The sequence below is a fragment of the Cnephaeus nilssonii genome, assembly GCF_951640355.1.
Source record: "Cnephaeus nilssonii genome assembly, chromosome: 22".
Lineage (NCBI taxonomy): Eukaryota > Metazoa > Chordata > Mammalia > Chiroptera > Vespertilionidae > Cnephaeus > Cnephaeus nilssonii.
The window spans coordinates 28,627,169-28,647,278 of NC_137093.1; the positions used below are offsets into that span (position 1 = coordinate 28,627,169).

Consider the following 20,110-nt stretch of genomic DNA (forward strand, 5'->3'; position numbering starts at 1 on the left):
GCCATTGCTGAGACACCAGGGAAATTAAAAATATACATCATCGTGGGTTAATTATGCAACAATAAGGCAGCAACACCTTTTATAAAAATGTTTATTTTAGCCCGGCCGGCGTGGCTCAGGGGCTGAGCGTCGACCTAGGAACCAGGAGGTCAGGGTTCGATTCCCGGTCAGGGCACAGGCCCGGGTTGCGGGCTCCATCCCCAGTGGGGGGCGTGCAGGAGGCAGCCGGTTCGTGATTCTCCCTCATCGTGGATGTTTCTCTCCCTCCCTCTCCCTTCCTCTCTGACATCGATAAGAAAACACATATTTTTTAAAGTAAAGAAACGGAAGAAATGGCGGCAGCGCGGCGGGCCCCTTGGGAGAGGCGGGCGCTGACCCCGGGGCTCTCTCTTGCTGTCCCCCCAGAGCCAAGGTGAAGAAGGGGGTGAACGTCCTGAGTGCGCGGCCCAGCGAGCCCGGCCGGTGGGCGGTGCGGCAGGAGCTGGGCGCCGGCGGCAAGCACAGCACCATTACCGTGGTCTGCCAGCACCTGGGGCCCGGCGCCCGCAACAGGTAGGTAAGCACCAAGGTAAGCGCCGCCTCACCCCCAAGGGGCGTGGCTGACCTCAAGTTCACGAGCTGCTGGACCCCCCACCCCCACCGCCACCCTTACGTCAGAGGCTGGACCCGGGGGGCAGGGCGCGATGCTGCCTCTGTGTTGTGCGGGCTTTGGAGCAGAGATGCGTTAGCGAGGTTCTACTGTGCGTCACCGAGGCTCAGGAGTTAGCGAGGTCCTACTGTGCGTCACTGAGGCTCAGGAGTTAGCGGGGTCCTACTGTGCGTCACCGAGGCTCAGGAGTTAGCGGGGTCCTACTGTGCGTCACCGAGGCTCAGGAGTTAGCGGGGTCCTACTGTGCGTCACCGAGGCTCAGGAGTTAGCGGGGTCCTACTGTGCGTCACCGAGGCTCAGGAGTTAGCGGGGTCCTACTGTGCGTCACCGAGGCTCAGGAGTTAGCGAGGTCCTACTGTGCGTCACCGAGGCTCAGGAGTTAGCGAGGTCCTACTGTGCGTCACTGAGGCTCAGGAGTTAGTGAGGTCCTACTGTGCGTCACTGAGGCTCAGGTGAGTCAGTGAGGTCCCACTGTGCGTCACCGAGGCTCAGGCATGTCATTCACGGAGCCACGGTGTCCTGCCGAGTGGGATTTGGTTCCAACATTCTCCTGGATGCTCGACTCCTCCTGCCCCGCCGACCCTCAGGGCCACAGCCTTGTTGGGGTCTCCGTGGCTGGCTGGCTCCTGGCTTGGTGCCCGAGCTCAGGGCCGTGGACTTGAACGGGATGAAGGAGACGGAGGCAGAGGAGCAGCCGGGCGGGTGGGGGAGGGGGGGAATGGCGGGGGGCCTGGGTGTGGCTGCTCCTCGCTCTCGCTGTACACGGCAGCCCAGAGGCCCCACGGGGGCTGTCATTTGTCATGTCCTGAGGGCACACGTTCCCTCTCTGCGTTTCTTCTTCTTGACGCGCAATTTATTTTGTGTGTGTGTGTGGGGGGGTAGGTGATCCATTCACACGGTCCCAACCTCAGAACCTCGAGACAATGACAAAACCCCAGCCCCCCTCCCCCAGCTCCCACCCCGAGGCCATCGGGGTTCAAACTTCTACACAGAACTTCCCATCGATACTTGTTTCATGCATGTGCAGCACACACACACGCGCACACACGCACATGCACACACATACACATGTGCACACACACATACACCCCCCCACACACATTTCCTCCCTCACATCAGCATTAAACAACATCACTCTGTTTCTCACTGAAGAACACAACGTGTGATTTTTCCGAGTCAGTGCATGAAGCTCTTGCTTTTCCTTTTTTTGAAATGTATTTTTATTGATGTCAGAGAGGAAGGGAGAGGGAGAGAGAGATAGAAACATCCGTGATGAGAGAGGATCATGGACCGGCTGCCTCCTGCACGCCCCACCCTGAGGATCGAGCCCGAAACCCGGGCATGTGCCCTGACCGGGAGTCGAACCCGGGACTTTTTGGTTCACGAGGTGATGCTCCACCCCTGAGCCACACCGGCCAGCGCTTTCATGTTTTATTGATTTTTAGAGAGAGGAAGGGAGAGGCATTTTCAAGGTCAGCCACGCCCCCTCGCGTGGCAAAATACTCGAGGGTTTTGTTCAGCAGAAAACACAGCAACACTTAGTAGGAAATTAAAAGGAAAAAAGGCATGTGGGGCCAAAACCGGTGTGGCTCAGTGGATGGAGCGTCGGTCTGCGGACTGAAAGGTCCCGGGTTCGATTCCGGTCAAGGGCATGGACCTCGGTTGCGGGCACATCCCCAGTAGGGGGTGTGCAGGAGGCAGCTGATCGATGTTTCTCTCTCATCAATGTTTCTAATTCTCTATCCCTCTTCCTTCCTCTCTGTAAAAATTCAATAAAATATATTTTTTAAAAAAGAAAAAAGGCACGTGGGCCAGAGGCGGCCTCTTCGCGGAGAGAGGACGCTCAGACCCTCTCCGGTCCTGGGCCTCCCTGGCTGCGTCTCCCGGCCGCTCCGCGCTCCCCGGGAGCCCAGCAGCGCCTCTCTCCCCGCGGCCCGTCCCATGCATTCCTCCCGATGCCCGCGCCCCGCGGCCTTCCCTCCCCCGCAGCGTGTAACGGGGCTCACTGGCGAGGAGTCCCATCCATCACGCCCGCAATTTCCCGCCCAGGAGGCCGCGCGGGGCTGAAGGGTACAGCGAGTCACCTTAGCCCTCGGCGGGCCCTCCGGCCGGGCCGCTCACGCCCACCGCGCTGCCCGCAGACGGCCACGGCCGGTCGCTGTCTGGGAACCACAGGGTCACGGGCAGGAGTGCATGGGTTTGGACAAAGGGGTCGGGATGCCCACCCCCACCCCCACCATCCCCCCAAATCGCTGGGTCAGCAAGAAAGAGGTTGGTTTCTGGTTGGCTTCCTGTCTGAGTCCTGGAGGCTGGTCCCAACATGGCTTTCAGTCTCTCACAAACACATGCTAGAAGCACCCGTGAGCCCTTAGATGGGGGGGCGGAGGGGGGAGGAGGGGGGAGGGACCAGACAGTGCTCCCCCTACTGGCACAAAGGGGATATACATGTTTCTAATGGATGCCTAGCAAGCCCTGGCCGGGTAGCTCAGCACCTTAGAGCCGTGGTCGGCAAACAGCGGCTCACGAGCCACATGTGGCTCTTCGGCCCCTGGAGTTTTTAGCAAAGGCCAGCTCAGGAGGACCCTAATTAAGGTAATAACCATGTACCTGCCTATATAGTTTAAGTTTAAACAATGTGGCTCTCAAAAGAAATTTCAGTCATTGTACTATTGATATTTGGCTCTGTGGACTAATGGGTTTGCCGACCACTGACCCAACTCATCCAACAACTAACCAGCTATCAACCAACTACCCAACTCATCAAACAGCTAACCAGCTATCAACCAACTACCCAACTCATCAAACAACTAACCAGCTCATCAACAAACTACCTGGCTCATCAATTAACTACCAGCTCATCTACCAGCGACCCACCTCATCCAACAACCAGCGGCTGTAACTGCGCACACCTGTGCGACTCCAGAGTCTGGAGAGAGACTCCCCCGGGCGCTGGACGAGCTGGGACCGTGGTGGGCAAACTGCGGCTCTTTGGCCCCTTGAGTGTGGCTCTTCCACAAAACACCACGGCCTGGGCGAGTCTATGTTGAAGAAGTGGCGTTAGAAGAAGTTTAAGTTTAAAAAATTTGGCTCTCCAAAGAAATTTCCATCGTTGTCCTGTTGGTATTTGGCTCTGTGGACTCATGAGTTTGCCGACCACTGAGCTACCGGATGCGCCAAGCGTGTGGGCTGGATCCCCAGTCAGGGCCCACACAGGAATCAGCCCGTGTCCCGGCCGGCGTGGCTCCGTGGCTGAGCGTCCACCGGTGAACCAGGAGGTCCTGGTTCGATTCCCGATCAGCACCTTCTCCGGCTGCAGGGTCCCCAGGGCGGGGCGTGCGGACGGCAGCCGACCCGTGACTCTCTCGCATCGTCGGAGTTCCCTTGTCTCTCTCCCGCTCCCTTCCTCTCTGACATCCGTGAACATATATCAACCAGAAAGGAAAGAACACGTATCAGGAGAGCAGGGGGCTCCCTACGCCAGGCGGGAGGCGCGCAGGAAGGGCGGGCGGGAGGGAAACCGTGGGAGCAGGGCTTCCGTCCGTCCTGCGGGCGGCTCCCTGTCCGCCCAGCGACACCGACAGACGCCGCCCGCCGTGACAGCGCCGGCGTTGGGAGCTGCGCGGAGAGGTGGCGAGGCGGCAGGTAGCGGAGAAGCGGGGCCGGGCCGCCCATCTGGGGGGCACGATAACATTCACGGGCTGCGTTTCTCTTCCCCGTGGACACGTGGCCGGGCTGGGCCCGGGTTCATCCCTCATTGTCTCCCGGGCGGCGAGCACGGCTCACGCCGCTGCCCGAAATAGAACCTTGATTGCCTGGCGTCTCCTGCCAACGCCGTGGAAGACAAAAGGAGAAAGGGAGAGCCGAAGGCAGAGAGCCGGGCAGGTGCAGGGAGGCAGCGCCGCCCCGAGCCCCGGCCGCCTCCTTCCTCGTCGGACCCGTCCCCGAGCGCCTTTCTTCCGCCGTCGCCGTCAGGAGAGAGAGCGAAGACGGAGAAGCGGCGCTGGCCACGTCGGCAAAAAAATAGGGGGCAGCGGCGCCTACACCGGAGTGAGTCCAGCCGGGGTCACGTCCCGCTCACAAAGCCGCTGAGCGCCGAGGAGGAGTGGGCAGGCACAGCCCCGGCCGGGTGGCTCAGTGGGTAGAGCCTCGGCCTGCGGACCCAAGGGTCCCGGGTTCGATTCCGGTCAAGGGCACGCACCTCAGTTGCAGGCTTCTCCCTGGGCCCAGGCCCTGGTCGGGCGCGTGCAGGAGGCAACCCATCGATGGGTCTCTCTCCCGTCGATGTCTCTCTCTGTCTCCCCCTCTCCCTTCCACTCTCCCTAAAAATCGATGGGAAAATACCCTCGGGGGAGGATTAAGAGAAAAGAAAATGCAAGGACAGACACACACTCACACCAGGACGGTCTCGCTGAGGAAAGACGCAGGACGCACCTGACGTTTCGCTGGCACAGAGCCATGTGGGACGCGCTCTCCACCGTCCAATCGCCAACCACACGCGAGAGCGTGCGCAGGCCCCCGCGGATCTTGCTCCGACGTGCGTGCCGGGAAGAACCGCTCCGATGGGTGAGTTTCCGCCTCATTTTTCCTGCCTTCGTGGGTGCTCCCGCCGGGGACGGACAGGAAGCAGAGGACAGTGGCCGAACCCGATGCTTTGGGGCTTTTTACCTTTGACCCACGTGAAGCTCAGAGCCTAGAACGTGGGCGGGGCCGGTGAGGGGCTCCACGGGGCCATCGGGGGCCCAGGCTCCTTCTCGCTTCTTGCTCTGCAATCGTCGGCCCGGGGTCAGCCCCCTGCCTCGTGCTCACAGGATGGCAGCCATACCTCCACGCACCTCACCCGTGTTCCGGGCCCTGAGCGCGCAGGTGCCCAGGCCTGGGACGCCGCCGGGCAGAGGAACCGGCCCAGAACGGGGTACACCTGCCGGGGGCACCTGCCCTCAAATCGGCTCTCCGCGTGGGCCCCGCCCTCCGGACGTGGCCGATGACCCGTTCAGCGTCCTGAGGCCCGATCCTGCGGCCACACAGCCACATGTTACCGCTTAGCCGGTATCTGATGCCGATGTCGACTCATCTTTTTTTTCTTCTACGTAAACAAAATAAGGAGGAAACTTTGTATCATTCCTAAACATAAACACCCAGGGCCCGACCCGCGTGGCTCAGTGGTTGAGCAGCGACCTATGAACCAAGAGGTCACTGCCCGGGTTGCGGGCTCGATGCCCAGTGGGGGGCGTGCAGGAGGCAGCCGATCCAGGATTCTCTCTCATCACGGATGTCTCTCTCTCTCTCTCTCTCTCTCTCTCTCTCTGAAATCAATTTTAAAAATAAGAAGAAATGAAAAATTATAAAACAAAACAAACAGACATAAAACCCAGTGTCCGTAGCCACGGGTCAGAGGCAAACATAAAAACGAACGCCGTCACAGCGCTGGCCCAGGGCTCGCTCCCGCCCCCGCGTAGCCGGCCGCGGATCCCAGAAGGCCCCCCTCCCGCGGATGCCCCCAGAGCTCGGGTCTGAATCCGAGTCTTTTGTGGGAGCAGAAGGCTGCGTTTGAAAGGAGAATGTAGGTCATGCCTCGAAGCCGGACAGCTGCCTGCCTCCTGCTCCCACACGGGGCGTCGCTGGCAATCATCGGAGGGGCTCCCCGCGCCCCGCACGCGCCCGCCCGTGGGAAGGCCTGGCAAGCTGGTGGCGGCGTCTGGCCCGGCGTTCAAGGCCGCGCCGAAAGGGCCCTGTCAACGGGAATCCTTAGCTTCTTCCTCGGCCAGCCCTCCCCCCTCCCCCGTCCCCTCAGGGCTCCTGGGACCCACTCCAGACCCCACGCTCTCCGCATTGCCCCCCGCACCGCCCCCCCCACCCCGTAATCATTTCTCTCCCCTCCAGAGCATTTCTGCCTTCCAGGCCTCCTCCTTCTCTGATTATGGATTATCAGGTGCAAAATCGATCCCTCCCTCCTATTGTGTGCAGGGAAATTTTACGTTTCTTTTCGTTTTTTTTTTTAAATAATTGAGACAGCTATTTTTAAACGCAAACCACGTCCTAAAAGCATTGCTCTGAAATGGGATATCTTTTCTGTGCATGAACCCTGCCGGGGGCGGGGATCGAACCTGCAACCCGGATACGCGCCCTCTAGTGCCCGGGCCAATGCTCTAGCCCAGTGGTCGGCAAACTGCGGCTCACGAGCCACAGGCGGCTCTTCAGCCCCTGGAGTGTGGCTCTTCCACAAAATACCACGGCCTGGGCGAGTCTGTTTTGAAGAAGTGGCGTTAGAAGAAGTTTAAGTTTAAAACATGTGGCTCTCAGAAGAAATTTCAGTCCTTGTCCTGTTGCTATCTGGCTCTGTGGACGAATGAGTTTGCCGACCACGGCTCTCGCCACTGAGAACACCAGCCAGGGCAATGACAGGAACCTCCAAATGCCCCAAACCTATGGCCACGCGGGTCCGCTTGAGAGAACGTAGCCCCCGGTCTGCGCCTACGCGCTGACATGTACCACGGCGGCGCCTGTGACAGACGGGAGTCCGCTGGGCGGGTGAATCGGGGCACCTCCACCGAGTGGAATATTATACCAGATGGACTGGTTAATGGTGCCGATTAACCATCAACCAGTTAATAATGCGGATTAACCATCAACCAGTTAATGGTTCGGATTAACCATCAACCGGTTAATAATGCGGATTTTTTTCAATCGATGGGGTTACACATATGCTGATATAGATGCGATTTGATATGTAGGCTGTTTTGTTGTATTGACAACAAGCTTCAAAACCTCCTATGTCAAATTTTCCGAAGGTGTTAACATCATAGGTATTTTTACGCTTAAAATTGTCGAATTTCGTGCCAAAAAATAGAGCATTTGCGGGAAGTTTTAATTCGTTACTTTGCTTTGAAGAAAAGTGCTGCTGAAAGTGATCGTAGACTTCGGGAAGCTTATGGTGAACATGCTCCATCTCAAGATACTTGTGAGCGCTGGTTTAAACGCTTTAAAAGGGATGATTTTGATGTGAAAGACAAAGAACATCCAGGTCAGTTTGAACCATGCTTTGATCTTAAAATGACAGGAATGGGCCAGAAGACACGACAAAGTAATTTTGCTCCATGATGACGCACCATCACACCCTTCAACACCAGGTACAGACACATGAAAAGATCTTGCCCGGGAAGTATGAACCCACCCGCCGTGTTCACCAGACCTTGCTCCTTCAGATGACCACGTGTTCCGATCGATGGCACACGCACTGTCTGAGCGGCACTTCAACACGGACGAAGAAGTGGAAAATGGGGTCTCTGAATGGTCTGCCTCAAAACAAGAAAAGTTCTATTGGGACGGTACCCACAAATTACCTGTAAGGTGGGGGAAATATGTAGCTAGCGATGGACATTACTTTGAATAAAGCACTTTTTATATTTCTCTTGAGATTATTGTGTTTTCTTCGATTACAAAATCCGCATTATTAACAGTGTAGCCATTTAAAATGAGCCCTAGCTGCCTCTCCTGACCTGGAAAGTTCTCTAAGAAATATTGCAAAGCGAAGAAAAACAGAAAAGAGAAAACAGCCGGGCACCGGCCCAGCAGCGCGTGTGGCCTGCTCACACTCGAGGTTAAGAATGGGAAGAACCCTGGCCGGTGTGGCTCAGTGGAGAGAGCGTCGGCCTGCAGACTGAAGGGTCCCGGGTTCGATTCCCGGTCAGGGCACAGGCCCGGGTTGCGAGCTCGATCCCCAGTGGGTGGAGTGCAGGAGGCAGCCGAGCCATGATTATCTCTCATCATGAATCTCTCTCTCTCTCTCTCTCTCTCCCTCTCTCTCTCTCTCTCTCTCTCTCTCTCTCGCCCTCCCTCTCCCTTCCTCTCGAAAATCAATAAAAATATATTTTAAAAATGGGAAGAGATGCTGCCCCATCCAATTTCATGGTTGAGCCTTGAGGACATTATGCTCAGTGGCATGAGGCAGACACAATAGCACACACACCGCACGATTCCACCTCCACGAGGTGCCCGGAGCCATCAAACCCACAGAGACAGGAGGTGGAGGGAGGGGGGCAGGCGTGGGGGAGGGGCGGTGCCGTTTCGCGCGGGGGGGGGGGGGAGGCGGGGGGTGGACGGAGTTTAAAGAGACAAGACGGAGCGAGTTCTGGAGGCGGACGGCGGGGGTGGTCGCCACCGGGAGCTGAAACGGCCACCTTCCTATCATGTGTGCTTGACCACAATTAAAAATAAAACAAAGGCGCGCATTTGTGAATGGACGGCTCTGGGGTGGGAGGGGGAGGGGACCTGAGCGAGGGCGGGGCCCGGATGGGGGAGACACTGTGTATCCTTCTCCGTAGCGTGTGAAGGTTGCTCCTGTGCGACAAAGTCTCTTTTTCAGCGTCAAAAACATTGCAAACCGTGACAGTAATCAAACCCGTGAGCAGCAGCTGTTGTAGATGCATCATGCATGCTCGCGCGTCCTCTGCAGCACCGAGCTCCAGGCGTGCATGGCTGGTGCACGTGGGGAGGTGTGTGTGCTGGAGATCTATTGAGCGGGACCCGTGGAGCAGCCTCCGACCTACTTTGCAAGCGCGGGGCCCGGCGCTGCCGAGGTTAACGGCGCCGCCAGCTGCAGGCGGAGCGGGGACGCACATGCAATCAGGAGGCTCTTACATAAGCCAACAGCACCGGCCCGGGCCGGCGTGTCCCGGAATGATGTGCGAGACGTCCCCGCTGCATCTATCTCTCCTGGCTGCTCCCCGTCCCCCGCTCCCACACCCCCTTTCTCTTCCTTTTAAGAGAAACAATCATGGCTCTTGTGGCAAGAAAATTGTGGCCAATATTAACCAGGCGCCGGAGTGACAGGGGGAAGGAGATGAAAAGCGGGCGGGAAGGCGCGTGATCGTCAACCCGAGAGACGGGCCCGCAGCAGCGCGCCCTGCTGATGGCCGTGTGTCCCCCGCACACCCCCCGCGTCCTTGTCGCCGCCCCGAGGGTATCTCTGGAGCCACGTCCAGGTCACGTCCCAGGGGCCGGGCCGCTGCTGTTCCCCCCCCCCCCCCCGTGGGCGCAGGGACAGGAGATTGGGGAGCGGGGTGTAGGGCCAGGGACCAGGAGACCCCAGTCCAAGCCTCTGCGCCTCATTTCCCTCGCGTAGTGCGGCGCTCAGGGATCCTTTAGGCCTCGGAGGGATTCCGGTTCTTCGGCTCAATTCCGGTCAGGGCACAGGCCCGGGTGGCAGGCTCCATCCCCAGTGGGGGGCGTGCAGGAGGCAGCCGATCCATGATCCTCTCTCATCATGGATGTTTCTCTCTCTCTCAAATCAATAGAAATCTATTTTTAAAAATAAAAAGTAAAGCTGCCCTCCTGCCTCGGGTCCCTGCAGTCCGGGATGCGGTCGGACACGTGAGCTGTCACTGACCCTTTGGGTCCCCAGCCCGGCCTCCCGGCCACGCGCCCGGCTCCGCAGGCACCGCAGCCAACGGCAGGCTGGGAGCCGCTCCAGGCGCCGTCTGTCTCCCGTGCGGTTCCGGGAGCGCGGGGTCTCAGCGGGGTCCCCGGAGCGTGTCCCTCCTGGCAGGTCTCCCGTGGACTCCGCGCTCCGTGTCCCTCCTGGAGCGAGTCCAGCGCGCCTGGCAGGGCCGATAGCGCCGGAGGGTGCCCCAGCCCCTCCCCGCTGCGCCCGCCTCCTCCGCCTCCTCCGCCTCCTCCGGGGAAACGAATGCGCACCTGCCCCGGGGGAGGAGACACGCGGGCCTGGCGCGGAGCGACCTGGTCCCTTAGCCATTCGACAGGCAGCTGCGCGCGCCTCCTAGCGGTCAGCGCTGCGATGCGCAAAGGACAGACGGTGCGCAAAGGACGCAGCCCTGCGCCCAGGGACCCCGCTTTGGAGAAGGAGGAGGGGGGACGGGCCGTGGACGGCGCGGCGGGTGGGGCGGCCGGGGAGCCGGGGAGCCGGGGGGATGTGAGGGAAAAGCAGGTTAGAAGGCCCTGAGCGGGAGGAAGCGCGGGGTCTGTGCGTGGCGTCCCGCCAGGGCGGCCCCGGAGAATGGACTGGAGGGGATGGAGAGAGAGCCGCCTGAGTGGAGGAGGGAGCCGGCTCAGGGGCGCACAGAACCGGGCTGTGGGCACCGGGCACCTCACCGGAGCTTTACAAACACCAACGTGTGCCCGGCTGCCGGCGTGGCTCCGTGGGTGAGCGTGGGCCTCTGAACCGGGAGGTCACCGTTCGATTCTGGTCAGGGCACAGGCCCGGTGTGGGGCGTGCAGGAGGCAGCCGGTCCGTGGCTCTCTCTCCTCCTGGATGTTTCTCTCCCTCTCCCTCCCCCTCTCTGAAATCCATAAAAGCATACGTATTTTTTTAAATAGGAGAGTCTGAGCGCAGCCTCCTGAGGTCCTGGTTACGTGAGGCTGGGAGAGGCCCAGGTCTCCCCAGGTTCGCGTCACCTCCAGCCGCGGCTGAGGGCCCTGCCGCACAGCCAGGGTGGGGGGGGGGGGGGCGGGGTGCTCGGGGGGGGGGGGGGGAGTCCCGTGGGGACGCCGCTCTCGCCCTGGGGCCTGTCTGCGCCTCCGTGGGACGAGCAGTAAAATCCTCTTTCCCCCCCTTTTTGCGCAGTGACCTGCTCCTGCACACCTTTGGGCGTTGGGTGCTGGGAGAGGGAGAAGGGAGATTTTCCCATTGCTGTTTAGAGAGAGGAAGAGAGAGGGAAAGACAGAGAGAAACACGGATGTGAGAGACGCACATCGATGGGTTGCCTCCCACAAGGGGCCTCCACCTGGGCTGGGGATGGAGTCTGTAACCAAGGTGCACGCCCTCGACTGGAATCGAACCCGGGACCCTTCAGTCCCCGGGCTGACGCTCTAACCACTGAGCCACCGGCCAGGGCTGGTCGTCACTTGTTTCTGCGTCCACAAAGCCGTGAACAGTGGGCGGTGGCTTTGAAGCTGAAACCCCTCACGGGCGAGTGTGTGTGTGTGTGTGTGTGTGTGTGAGTGTGTGTGTGTGTGAGTGAGTGTGTGTGTGTGTGAGTGTGTGTGTGTGTGAGTGTGTGTGAGTGTGTGTGTGAGTGTGTGTGAGTGTGTGTGTGTGAGTGTGAGTGTGTGTGTGTGTGAGTGTGTGTGTGTGTGTGAGTGTGTGTGTGAGTGTGTGTGAGTGTGTGTGTGTGAGTGTGTGTGTGTGAGTGTGTGAGTGTGTGTGTGTGTGAGTGTGTGTGTGAGTGTGTGTGTGTGTGAGTGTGTGTGTGTGTGAGTGTGTGTGTGAGTGTGTGTGCGTGTGTGTGTGTGTGTGTTGGGGGTGCAGCCCTTTGAGCTTCTTAACAACCCCCCCCCATTTTCTTACGAGATGAAGCTCAGTCACTAAGCGGTCTGGTGGACTGGCCGTCCGTCCTCGGCCCCGTCTGCCGGCCTTGCGTGCGGTTCCCGGCGTCTTGCCCGGCAGGTGCTGCCCCAGAAGGGGTGTCCTCTCTCCCCAGATCCTGGCCCCCGGGCGGCCAGGGGGGCGGAGGGGGGGGAGCAGGCACCTCGGCGGGCCCCTTGGCCTCACGCGCCCCCCGCCCCGTCCCCCCGCAGGAGCAGCAGCGCCGCGTTCAGCGAGGTCGCGCAGCTGAGCTTCGAGATCGCCGGCGTCAGCAGCCTGTCGGGCACGCAGCCCATCGCCTGGCAGCTGGAGTACCCGCACGCGGGCGCCGCGGGCAGCACCATGTCCCAGATCTTCGTCAGCCAGCAGGACCTGGTGGGCATCGTGCCTCTGGCCACGGTAAGGCGCGCGCGGGCGTGGGTGCGGCCGGTGGCCTCGGGGTGTGGCTCGGGGACTCACAGGCACGCGTGTCATCGCCCCACCCGGAGGGGCGCCCCTGCCCTGGTGCAGCCTTCCTCGGCAGCGCTACGCGGTGGACAGGCCGGGCTCGCCCTGCAGGGACCCCCCCGCCCCCCCGACAGCGAGCAGGTGGAGGCCAGGTAGCCAGCACGACCAGGCCCTGGGATGCTGCCGTGAGGAGGCGAGTAACTGGTGTCTAGTTCTGTGTCTCAGGGTTTCTCACCAGAGTTTATCTTTAAAACGTATTTGTATTGGCTTCAGGGAGGGAGGGAGAGGGAGAGAGACAGAAACATCCGTGATGAGAGAGAACCATGGACCGGCTGCCTCCCGCACGCCCCCCACTGGGGATCGAGCCCGCAACCCGGGCATGAGCCCTGACCGGGAATCGAACCCTGACCTCCTGGTTCCTAGGTCGGCGCTCAGCCCCTGGGCCACGCCGGCTCGGTTCTCACCTTAAAGGTGGTGGAGCCTGACTGGACGGGAGACGGGCAGCATGCGGATGAGAAGAAGCCGTCACCCTCCCAGCGCGACGTGGGGTCCTCCCTGTGCCGGAGCCGAGAGGGACGCTCACGAGCGGCTCGAGGGTCACGGGGTCCCTCCTCCTCCCTCTGGCTCTGAGGAAGCAGGGACCAAAGCCATGCCATGCCATTCCCCTCCCGGCCCAGGGTCGGGCGGTCGTGGCCTCCTCTGCGGCCCCCTCCCCCCGCTGACGGCCCCGGGGCGGCGGGCGGCTCCCCGCACAGTCGGTGAGTGGCGTGTCCTCAGAGCAGGCCTCTCCCTCCGATCTCGTGCAGGACTCAGACCCGCAGCCACGTAGGCGCTGCTCCCGTGTGTCTCCGACGCAGGCTGTGCCCACTAAGAGGTTCTACAGAACCCATTTCTTGAGACGCTGTGCGCGCGCTGTAACGGGAAGAAAACAGCGTCCTGGAACGCGCAGGGAACCTCCACGGGGCCAGCCCCCCCACCCCTCGCGCTGGAGAGTCTTGGGAGCAAAGGGAAAAGGGGTTGTGTGGGGTGTCGTGTTCAGGCACCTGCGGGGGCGCCGCCTTGCAGGGGAATTTATCGGGGTCCTGGCTTTCCACCGGATGGGAGCGGCGAGGGGAAAGGAGGTTTCTCTCTCCCTGGCCCCCGCCCGGGGTTTGTCCCGGAGCTGAGAAAGGCCAGAATTTTCTCCCGTATTGGGAAGCGACTCTTGGCCTTCCACACGGGCGGTGGCAGAGGGGCCACCTGCTCCTGGGACCCCGTGGACCCCGACACAGGCCCAGTCACCAGAAGCCCCTGCAGGGAAGCTGTGGCCGCTGGGGAGTGGCAGCAAAAACCGGAAGAGCCGATGGGTTGCAAGCTTGACCCACCCCCACCCCCCGTGGGGGGCGTGCAGGAGGCAGCCGATCCATGATTCTCTCTTGTCATGGATGTTCCTCTCTCTCTCTTTCTCTCTCCCTCTCTGAAATCAATACAAAAATAACCCTATGTAATAAAAGCGTAATATGCCAAGTGTCTGACTGGTCGACCGTTTGGTCAACTGCTTGACCAGTCGCTATGACATGCACTGACCACCAGGGGGCAGACACTCAGACGGGTAGGTTAGCTTGCTGCTGGGGTCTGGCTGATCCGGACTGGACGAGAGGGCCAGACACGCCCTAGCCCAGTGGTCGGCAAGCTCATTCGTCCCCAGAGCCAAATTATCAACAGGACAACGATTGAAATTTCTTTGGAGAGCCACATTTTTTAAACTTAAACTTCTTCTAACGCCATTTCTTCAAAATAGACTTGCCCAGGCCGTGGTATTTTGTGGAAGAGCCACACTCAAGGGGCCAAAGAGCCGCAGTTTGCCGACCACGGTCCCAGCTCGTCCAGCGCCCGGGGGAGTCTCTCTCCAGACTCTGGAGTCGCACAGGTGTGCGCAGTTACAGCAGGCTGGTTGTTGGAGGAGGTGGGTAGCTGGTAGATGAGCTGGTAGTTAATTGTTTGATGAGCCAAGTAGTTTGTTGATGAGCTGGTTAGCTGTTTGATGAGTTGGGTAGTTGGTTGATAGCTGGTTAGTTGTTGGATGAGTTGGGTCAGTGGTCGGCAAACTCATTAGTCAACAGAGCCAAATGTCAACAGGACAACGATTGAAATTTCTTTGGAGAGCCACATTTTTTAAACTTAAACTATATAGGCAGGTACATGGTTATTACCTTAATTAGGGTCCTCCTAAGCTGGCCTTTGCTAAAAACTCAAGGGGCCAAAGAGCCGCAGTTTGCCGACCAGGGCCCTAGAGCCCTCTGCGGCCCCTCCCCAGCTGGCCGGCCCCCATCGGCCCCAATTGGGACTGGTCAAGATGGCCCTGATTGGCCCCAATCGCCGGCCAGGCCGAGGGACCCCACCCGTGCACGAATGTGTGCACCGGCCTCTAGGATAAACATAAAAAATTTAAAACTGTGAGGCTGACGGGGGCAGAGGAAACCGAAAATAGGTTCCACCCATTGGCAAAAGGTTTGCATTCATCCGGGAGGTCAGCAGGGGGCAGCAGGGAGCCTGGAGCGGTGCCGCCTGGCCCGCAGCGCGGGGCCCGCCAAGGGCCTGCTGGCCCGCCTGGGCGTCCGGCCATCTCATTACTCAGACGCGGGATTGGCTGGTCCAGACAAGAGGCCATTTTGTATTTTTTTGTCCCAGTTTTACAAGGAAAAGTGACACGGGGACCGGCAGGATCCTCCTAATTGCATGTATGTCAATAATTAATGGAAACGCCGGCGGCATAAATCGCGGAGGTGCGTGCTCCGTCGGCTGCCTCCGCTGACCCTTGTCATTTTCTTCAGATTTCTCTTCTTCTTCTTCTTTTTTTCTCCTCCTATTGGGGATGAGCCAACGCGCCTGCCTTCTCCCCGTCCTACGATTTGGTTCCTCTTTAAATTCTCTCAACGTCAGGATGAAATTCGATGTCTGAGCCGCGTCTCCATGGCTTCGAGCCAGGACTCACCAAAGGCATTTATTTAAATCCGAAATGTTAGCAGCATTAAAATGCCCAGCGCCGCGCGTCGCTGGGAAATGCCAATTAAAGGGCGTGGAGCCCGGCCGGCGTGGCTCGGGGGCCGAGCGTCGACCTAGGAACCAGGAGGTCAGGGTTCGATTCCCGGTCAGGGCACAGGCCCCGGTAGCGGGCTCCATCCCCAGTAGGGGGCGTGCAGGAGGCAGCCGGTCCATGGTTCTCTCTCATCATGGATGTTTCTCTCTCCCCCTCCCTTCTCCCTTCCCTGGCATTCGAGAGAGAATTTGCAGTAAGGATCCGTTTATGAAATTTCTTCCAAGGCAAACCTGTGGCAACGGAGGTCAGCCGGGCAAGGGCCTGGACCCCCGGCAGGAGCAGAGATGAGCTGCGGAGTCCGTTAACATGGCTACCTTGTACCATGGGTCTGTTTTACCTCCAACGCGCCCTGGACCAGGCAGTGGGGTTCAGGGCGGGGCTGTGACCGGTGTTGGTTAAAAAAAAAATAAAAAATCGGTAATAGTTCTCCCTGAGCGGGGAGGTGGCGCACCGCCCATCTCTGCCACCAGGGGGCAGCGTCCTCCATCCCTTCTGCCTGCGATAGACGGTGCATTTTCACTCCACCATTTTGCCCGCGTAGGACTCGTGGGGGTTTCGGGGTGCATGTGGGCAGGCCGTGCTGAAGGGCAGCGGGAGTCTCCTGTGCCAACAGCTAGCGGGGAATTCGTCGGGCGCCGGATGTGGGAAGTCACTGGCCTTCATTCCTGAGCATCTCCCAGACCAATGCCCGATGCCCGATGCCCCATGCCCGGGCCTAATCTCAGCGCCCGCCCCACCCCCCAGCCCGACCATCAGACACCCCAGATCCCGGTGGCCACTCCCCTCTGTGCCCGCGTTACCCAGAGTTCATTCCTGGGCCCACCCCCCGCCCCCAACGCCCCTGGATAAAAGCTGGGGTGGGGACCAAGCAATTTCACCTCCAGCGTGCCCCCCCCCCCCCCCGCTTCCTCTCTGAAATGAATAAAGATAAACTTCGAAACGACGGTCATACTACAAGGATACATTGTTTCCTGGACTCACAACTGTAACCCTGCTCCTGCCCCCCCACCCCCCGTCTGTCTCCGCCGACTCCATTCTCAGCGAGGTTGCAGAATAAATAAAATAAAGGAGGACGTTTCTCTGGGCACCCGGTGCCCCCTAATTGGTGCGCCCTCCCAGCGGAGGCTCCTGGGTAATGACTCGCCATCGCCCGCCCCCGTGCGGGGAATTGCTTTCTTTGTCTTAAGTGAGCGCTTCGGAGCGGCATCTCCATCTTGCATTAGCAGCAAATTGACGGGTAAGTGAGCCGGGCTCCCGCGCCCCCGATGGCGCTGTGAGCGAATTGGAAGTAAATGAGGTGGGAGCCGCGTCTCCCCGCCGTGCGGAGCCGGGGAGGATGGGCCTGGGGCCGCGGACAGCTCTGGGGGTCCTCGGGGAGCGGGGCGTGCGGGCCCGGCAGCCACTCGCAGGACTGAGCTGCTCAATGGTGGACGGTGGCCAGGCCCCATCTCTTGGGCGGGAACTGCCCGTAGGGAAGAGGGGAGGGGGGGGGGAGGCTGGTTTGTAACTTCCTGTGAGCCAGGCGGCGAGCAGGGTCGTGTGCGGTGAGAACCCACGTGCCTGGAACTCCCAAGGTCACCTTGGCAAGAGCCGTGACCTTGGGGGTCTGGCCGCCCAGCACCCCCACAGAGACCCACGGAAGAGCTGCATAAAAAGTAACTGCTACACTCGAAAGCTCTGTCATTGTATGAACCATGTCATCCCCACGTATTTATTTTTTAAAAAGTAAAAATAAGCCCGGCCGGCGTGGCTCAGGGGCTGAGCGTCAACCTATGAACCAGGAGGTCAGGGTTCGATTCCCGGTTAAGGGCACAGGCCGGGGTTGCGGGCTCGATCCCCAGGAGGGGGCGTGCAGGAGGCAGCTGACCCCTGATTCTCTCTCATCAGGGATGTTTCTATCTCTCTCTCCCTTCCTCTCGGAAATCAATAAAATATATTTTAAAAAGAAAAAGAAAAAGAAAAAGGAAGGGACATTTGGACACAGACACACACAGAGGAGAATGTCTCTGCCAGTGGGGGGGACACCCAGGGTGGTCGCCCCCCCCCCCCCCCGCAAGCTAGAGGCGGCCAGGGAAGCCGTTTCCTGCGGATTCAGAGGGAGTCAGGCCCCCGACACCTCCATTTCCGACTCCCAGCCCCCAGCCCGAGCGAGGATAAATCTCCGCGCGCTAAGCCTCCCGGTTTGGGGAGTTTTACGGCAGCCGCAGTAGAGAAGGAAGGGGCGAGAGCATCCGTTATCATAATGACGGTTATGATCATTGGGAGCGGGAGCGAGGCCGCCTGCCGAGGCCGCCGGGCCGCCGTGATGGGTTCCGGGCGGGCGGCTGCCGGGCCGAGGCGCGGGCGGGCGGGCGGGCGGGCGGGCGGGCCGGCTCCCAGCACGTCCCATCAGAATGCTGACCGCCGGCGGCTCCCAGCGGGTCCTCCTCGGTGCACTGCTCACCATTCGGAGGTTTCTGGGAGGAACTGCAGAGAGACGGCCAGGGAGCCTGGCCGGTATGGCTCAGTGGACGGAGCCTCGGCCTGCGGACTGAAGGGTCCCCGGTTCGATTCCCCATCAGGGCACAGGCCCGGGTTTTGGACTTGACCCCCGGTAGGGGGCGTGCAGGAGACAGCACTACAGGGCTGGAGGAAGGTCGTCTGAGGCCGCTGGCCGGGACCCTGGCTCGTGGGGCCGGCGCGGGGAGTGGGATCCTACAAACACGTGGCTCTCCGTGTCCGGCGTGGCTCACTCGGCACCAGGTTCTCACGTGTCCTCCACGTTGTAGCAGGCGCCTGGGCTTCCCTCCTGTTCACGGCTGCGTCCTATTCCACCCGCGTCTCTTCTCCGCGTGAGAACCCATTCCGGCGACACGTGCCCGTCCCCGTGGCCGGCGGGCCTGGACTGACGTCTCTGCCGTCCCCTCGCCCGCCTCGGTGCCTCAGGCTCGGGAAGTAAGCCCGTGCTCTTGATCTCGTTAAAGACGCCGTCTGTACGACCGCAGAAGACGCGCAGCCGATTTGCATGTAGGAGGGCGAATCGAATAACAAGCCTCCGGCTCCGTGCAAATTGGAAACGACAGTGAATTAGAGGCCCGACTCCCATGGATTCTTTCCGGCGAAGCACAGCCGCTCCCTGGGGTGTCCTGGGAGGGAGGGAGGCGCAGCCGGAGCCGAGAGAAGCCACTTAGTCACGCAGGGAGCTCCCCTGAGCGCCGGCCCGGCCCGGGCGCGTCCCGGAGGCCCTGAGCGGGTCCACGGGTGTGTCTGGGCTCGGGGCTCAGAGGGCTGCAGGGAGCAGGGGCCGGGCGCGCCTCCTGCAGCGCCTCCTGCAGGTCAGGGCAGGTGGTGTCCGCGCCCTGCCTGCCCCGCACCCGGCTTCCTCCGGTCCGGCTGGGGCTGGGGCCCGGCCCCAATGGCAATGCAATGTTACGCCTTTAAACTGTGCCCTGGGCCCGACCGCCTGGCTCAGGGGTTGAACCAGGAGGTCACAGTTCGATTCCCGGTCAGGGCACAGGCCCAGGTTACGGTCTGATCCCCAGTGCGGGGCGTGCAGGAGGCAGCCGGTCCACGGTTCTCTCTCCCATCGATGTTTCTCTCTGTCTCTCCCTCTCTCTCTAAAAACCAATGGAACAATATCCTCGGGTGAGGATGAACAAAATAAATAAAAATATTTTTTTCAAAAATACTCCCAGGTCCCTCCAGGCCGTCTCTAAGGGTGAGATGCCTTCCGCTTTGCTCTGCACAGTCTTCCACGGAGTAGCGGCACCACAGACCCCCCCCTTCCCCTCCCCACCCCTGTGGGCACCCACTGCCCCAGGTCTGAGCGCTGCCGCGAACAGGGCGGCTGTGAGCGAGGCAGGCGACCCTCGGTGCCCGGAAAGCTCGCTGTTCAACGCTCTCGGGCGACCGTCCCCAGGACGGTGCTCTGCCGCGTTCCGGAGGCGGGGGCTGGGTGCCGCGTCCACCTAGCGGGCGGGCTCCCCGCGCGGCCACCACAGCCCCCCGACCCTGGTGTGTGGTCCCCGCAGGACACGGAGCTGCTGAACACGGCCATCCTCACGGGGCAGGCGGTCGTCCTGCCGCTCCGGGCCGTGTCCGTGGAGGAGAGCGGCGCCGTGACGGACATCTCCGAGGCTGTGGAGTGCAAGGCCGCCGACGAGGCCATCCTCAAGGTGAGGGGTTCTGTGGTGGGCAGTCCGCCCCGGGGTGTGTTCCCGTCGCCTGTTAGAGAGCGTGGGAGAGAGGGAGGGAGGGAGGGAGGGAAGCATTGATGAGAGAGAGAGAGAGAGAGAGAGAGAGAGAGAGAGAGAGAAACATTGATGAGAGAGAGAGAGAAGCATTGATGAGAGAGAAACATTGATGAGAGAGAGAGAGACATTGATTAGAGAGAAACATTGATGAGAGAGAGAGAGAAGCATTGATGAGAGAGAGAGAGACATTGATGAGAGAGAGAGAGACATTGATGAGAGAGAGAGACATTGATTAGAGAGAAACATTGATGAGAGAGAGAGAGACATTGATGAGAGAGAGAGAGACATTGATTAGAGAGAAACATTGATGAGAGAGAGAGAGAAGCATTGATGAGAGAGAGAGAGACATTGATGAGAGAATCATTGATGTGAGAGAGACACAG

General features: G+C 60.3%; 1 protein-coding gene across 2 annotated transcripts in view; it reads left to right on the forward strand.

Moving 5' to 3' along the window:
- TMEM132C (transmembrane protein 132C) overlaps positions 1 to 20,110 on the forward strand; it is a gene marked incomplete at its 3' end in the record, with an annotated part of 94,169 nt that overhangs the window by 64,249 nt on the left and 9,810 nt on the right. For both annotated transcript variants that reach the window (XM_079762634.1, XM_079762635.1), the window contains exons 3-5: positions 406 to 552; positions 12,182 to 12,368; positions 19,506 to 19,649. In XM_079762634.1, the coding sequence (XP_079618760.1) occupies positions 406 to 552; positions 12,182 to 12,368; positions 19,506 to 19,649 (478 nt within the window). The remainder of the gene's footprint in view (positions 1 to 405; positions 553 to 12,181; positions 12,369 to 19,505; positions 19,650 to 20,110) is intronic.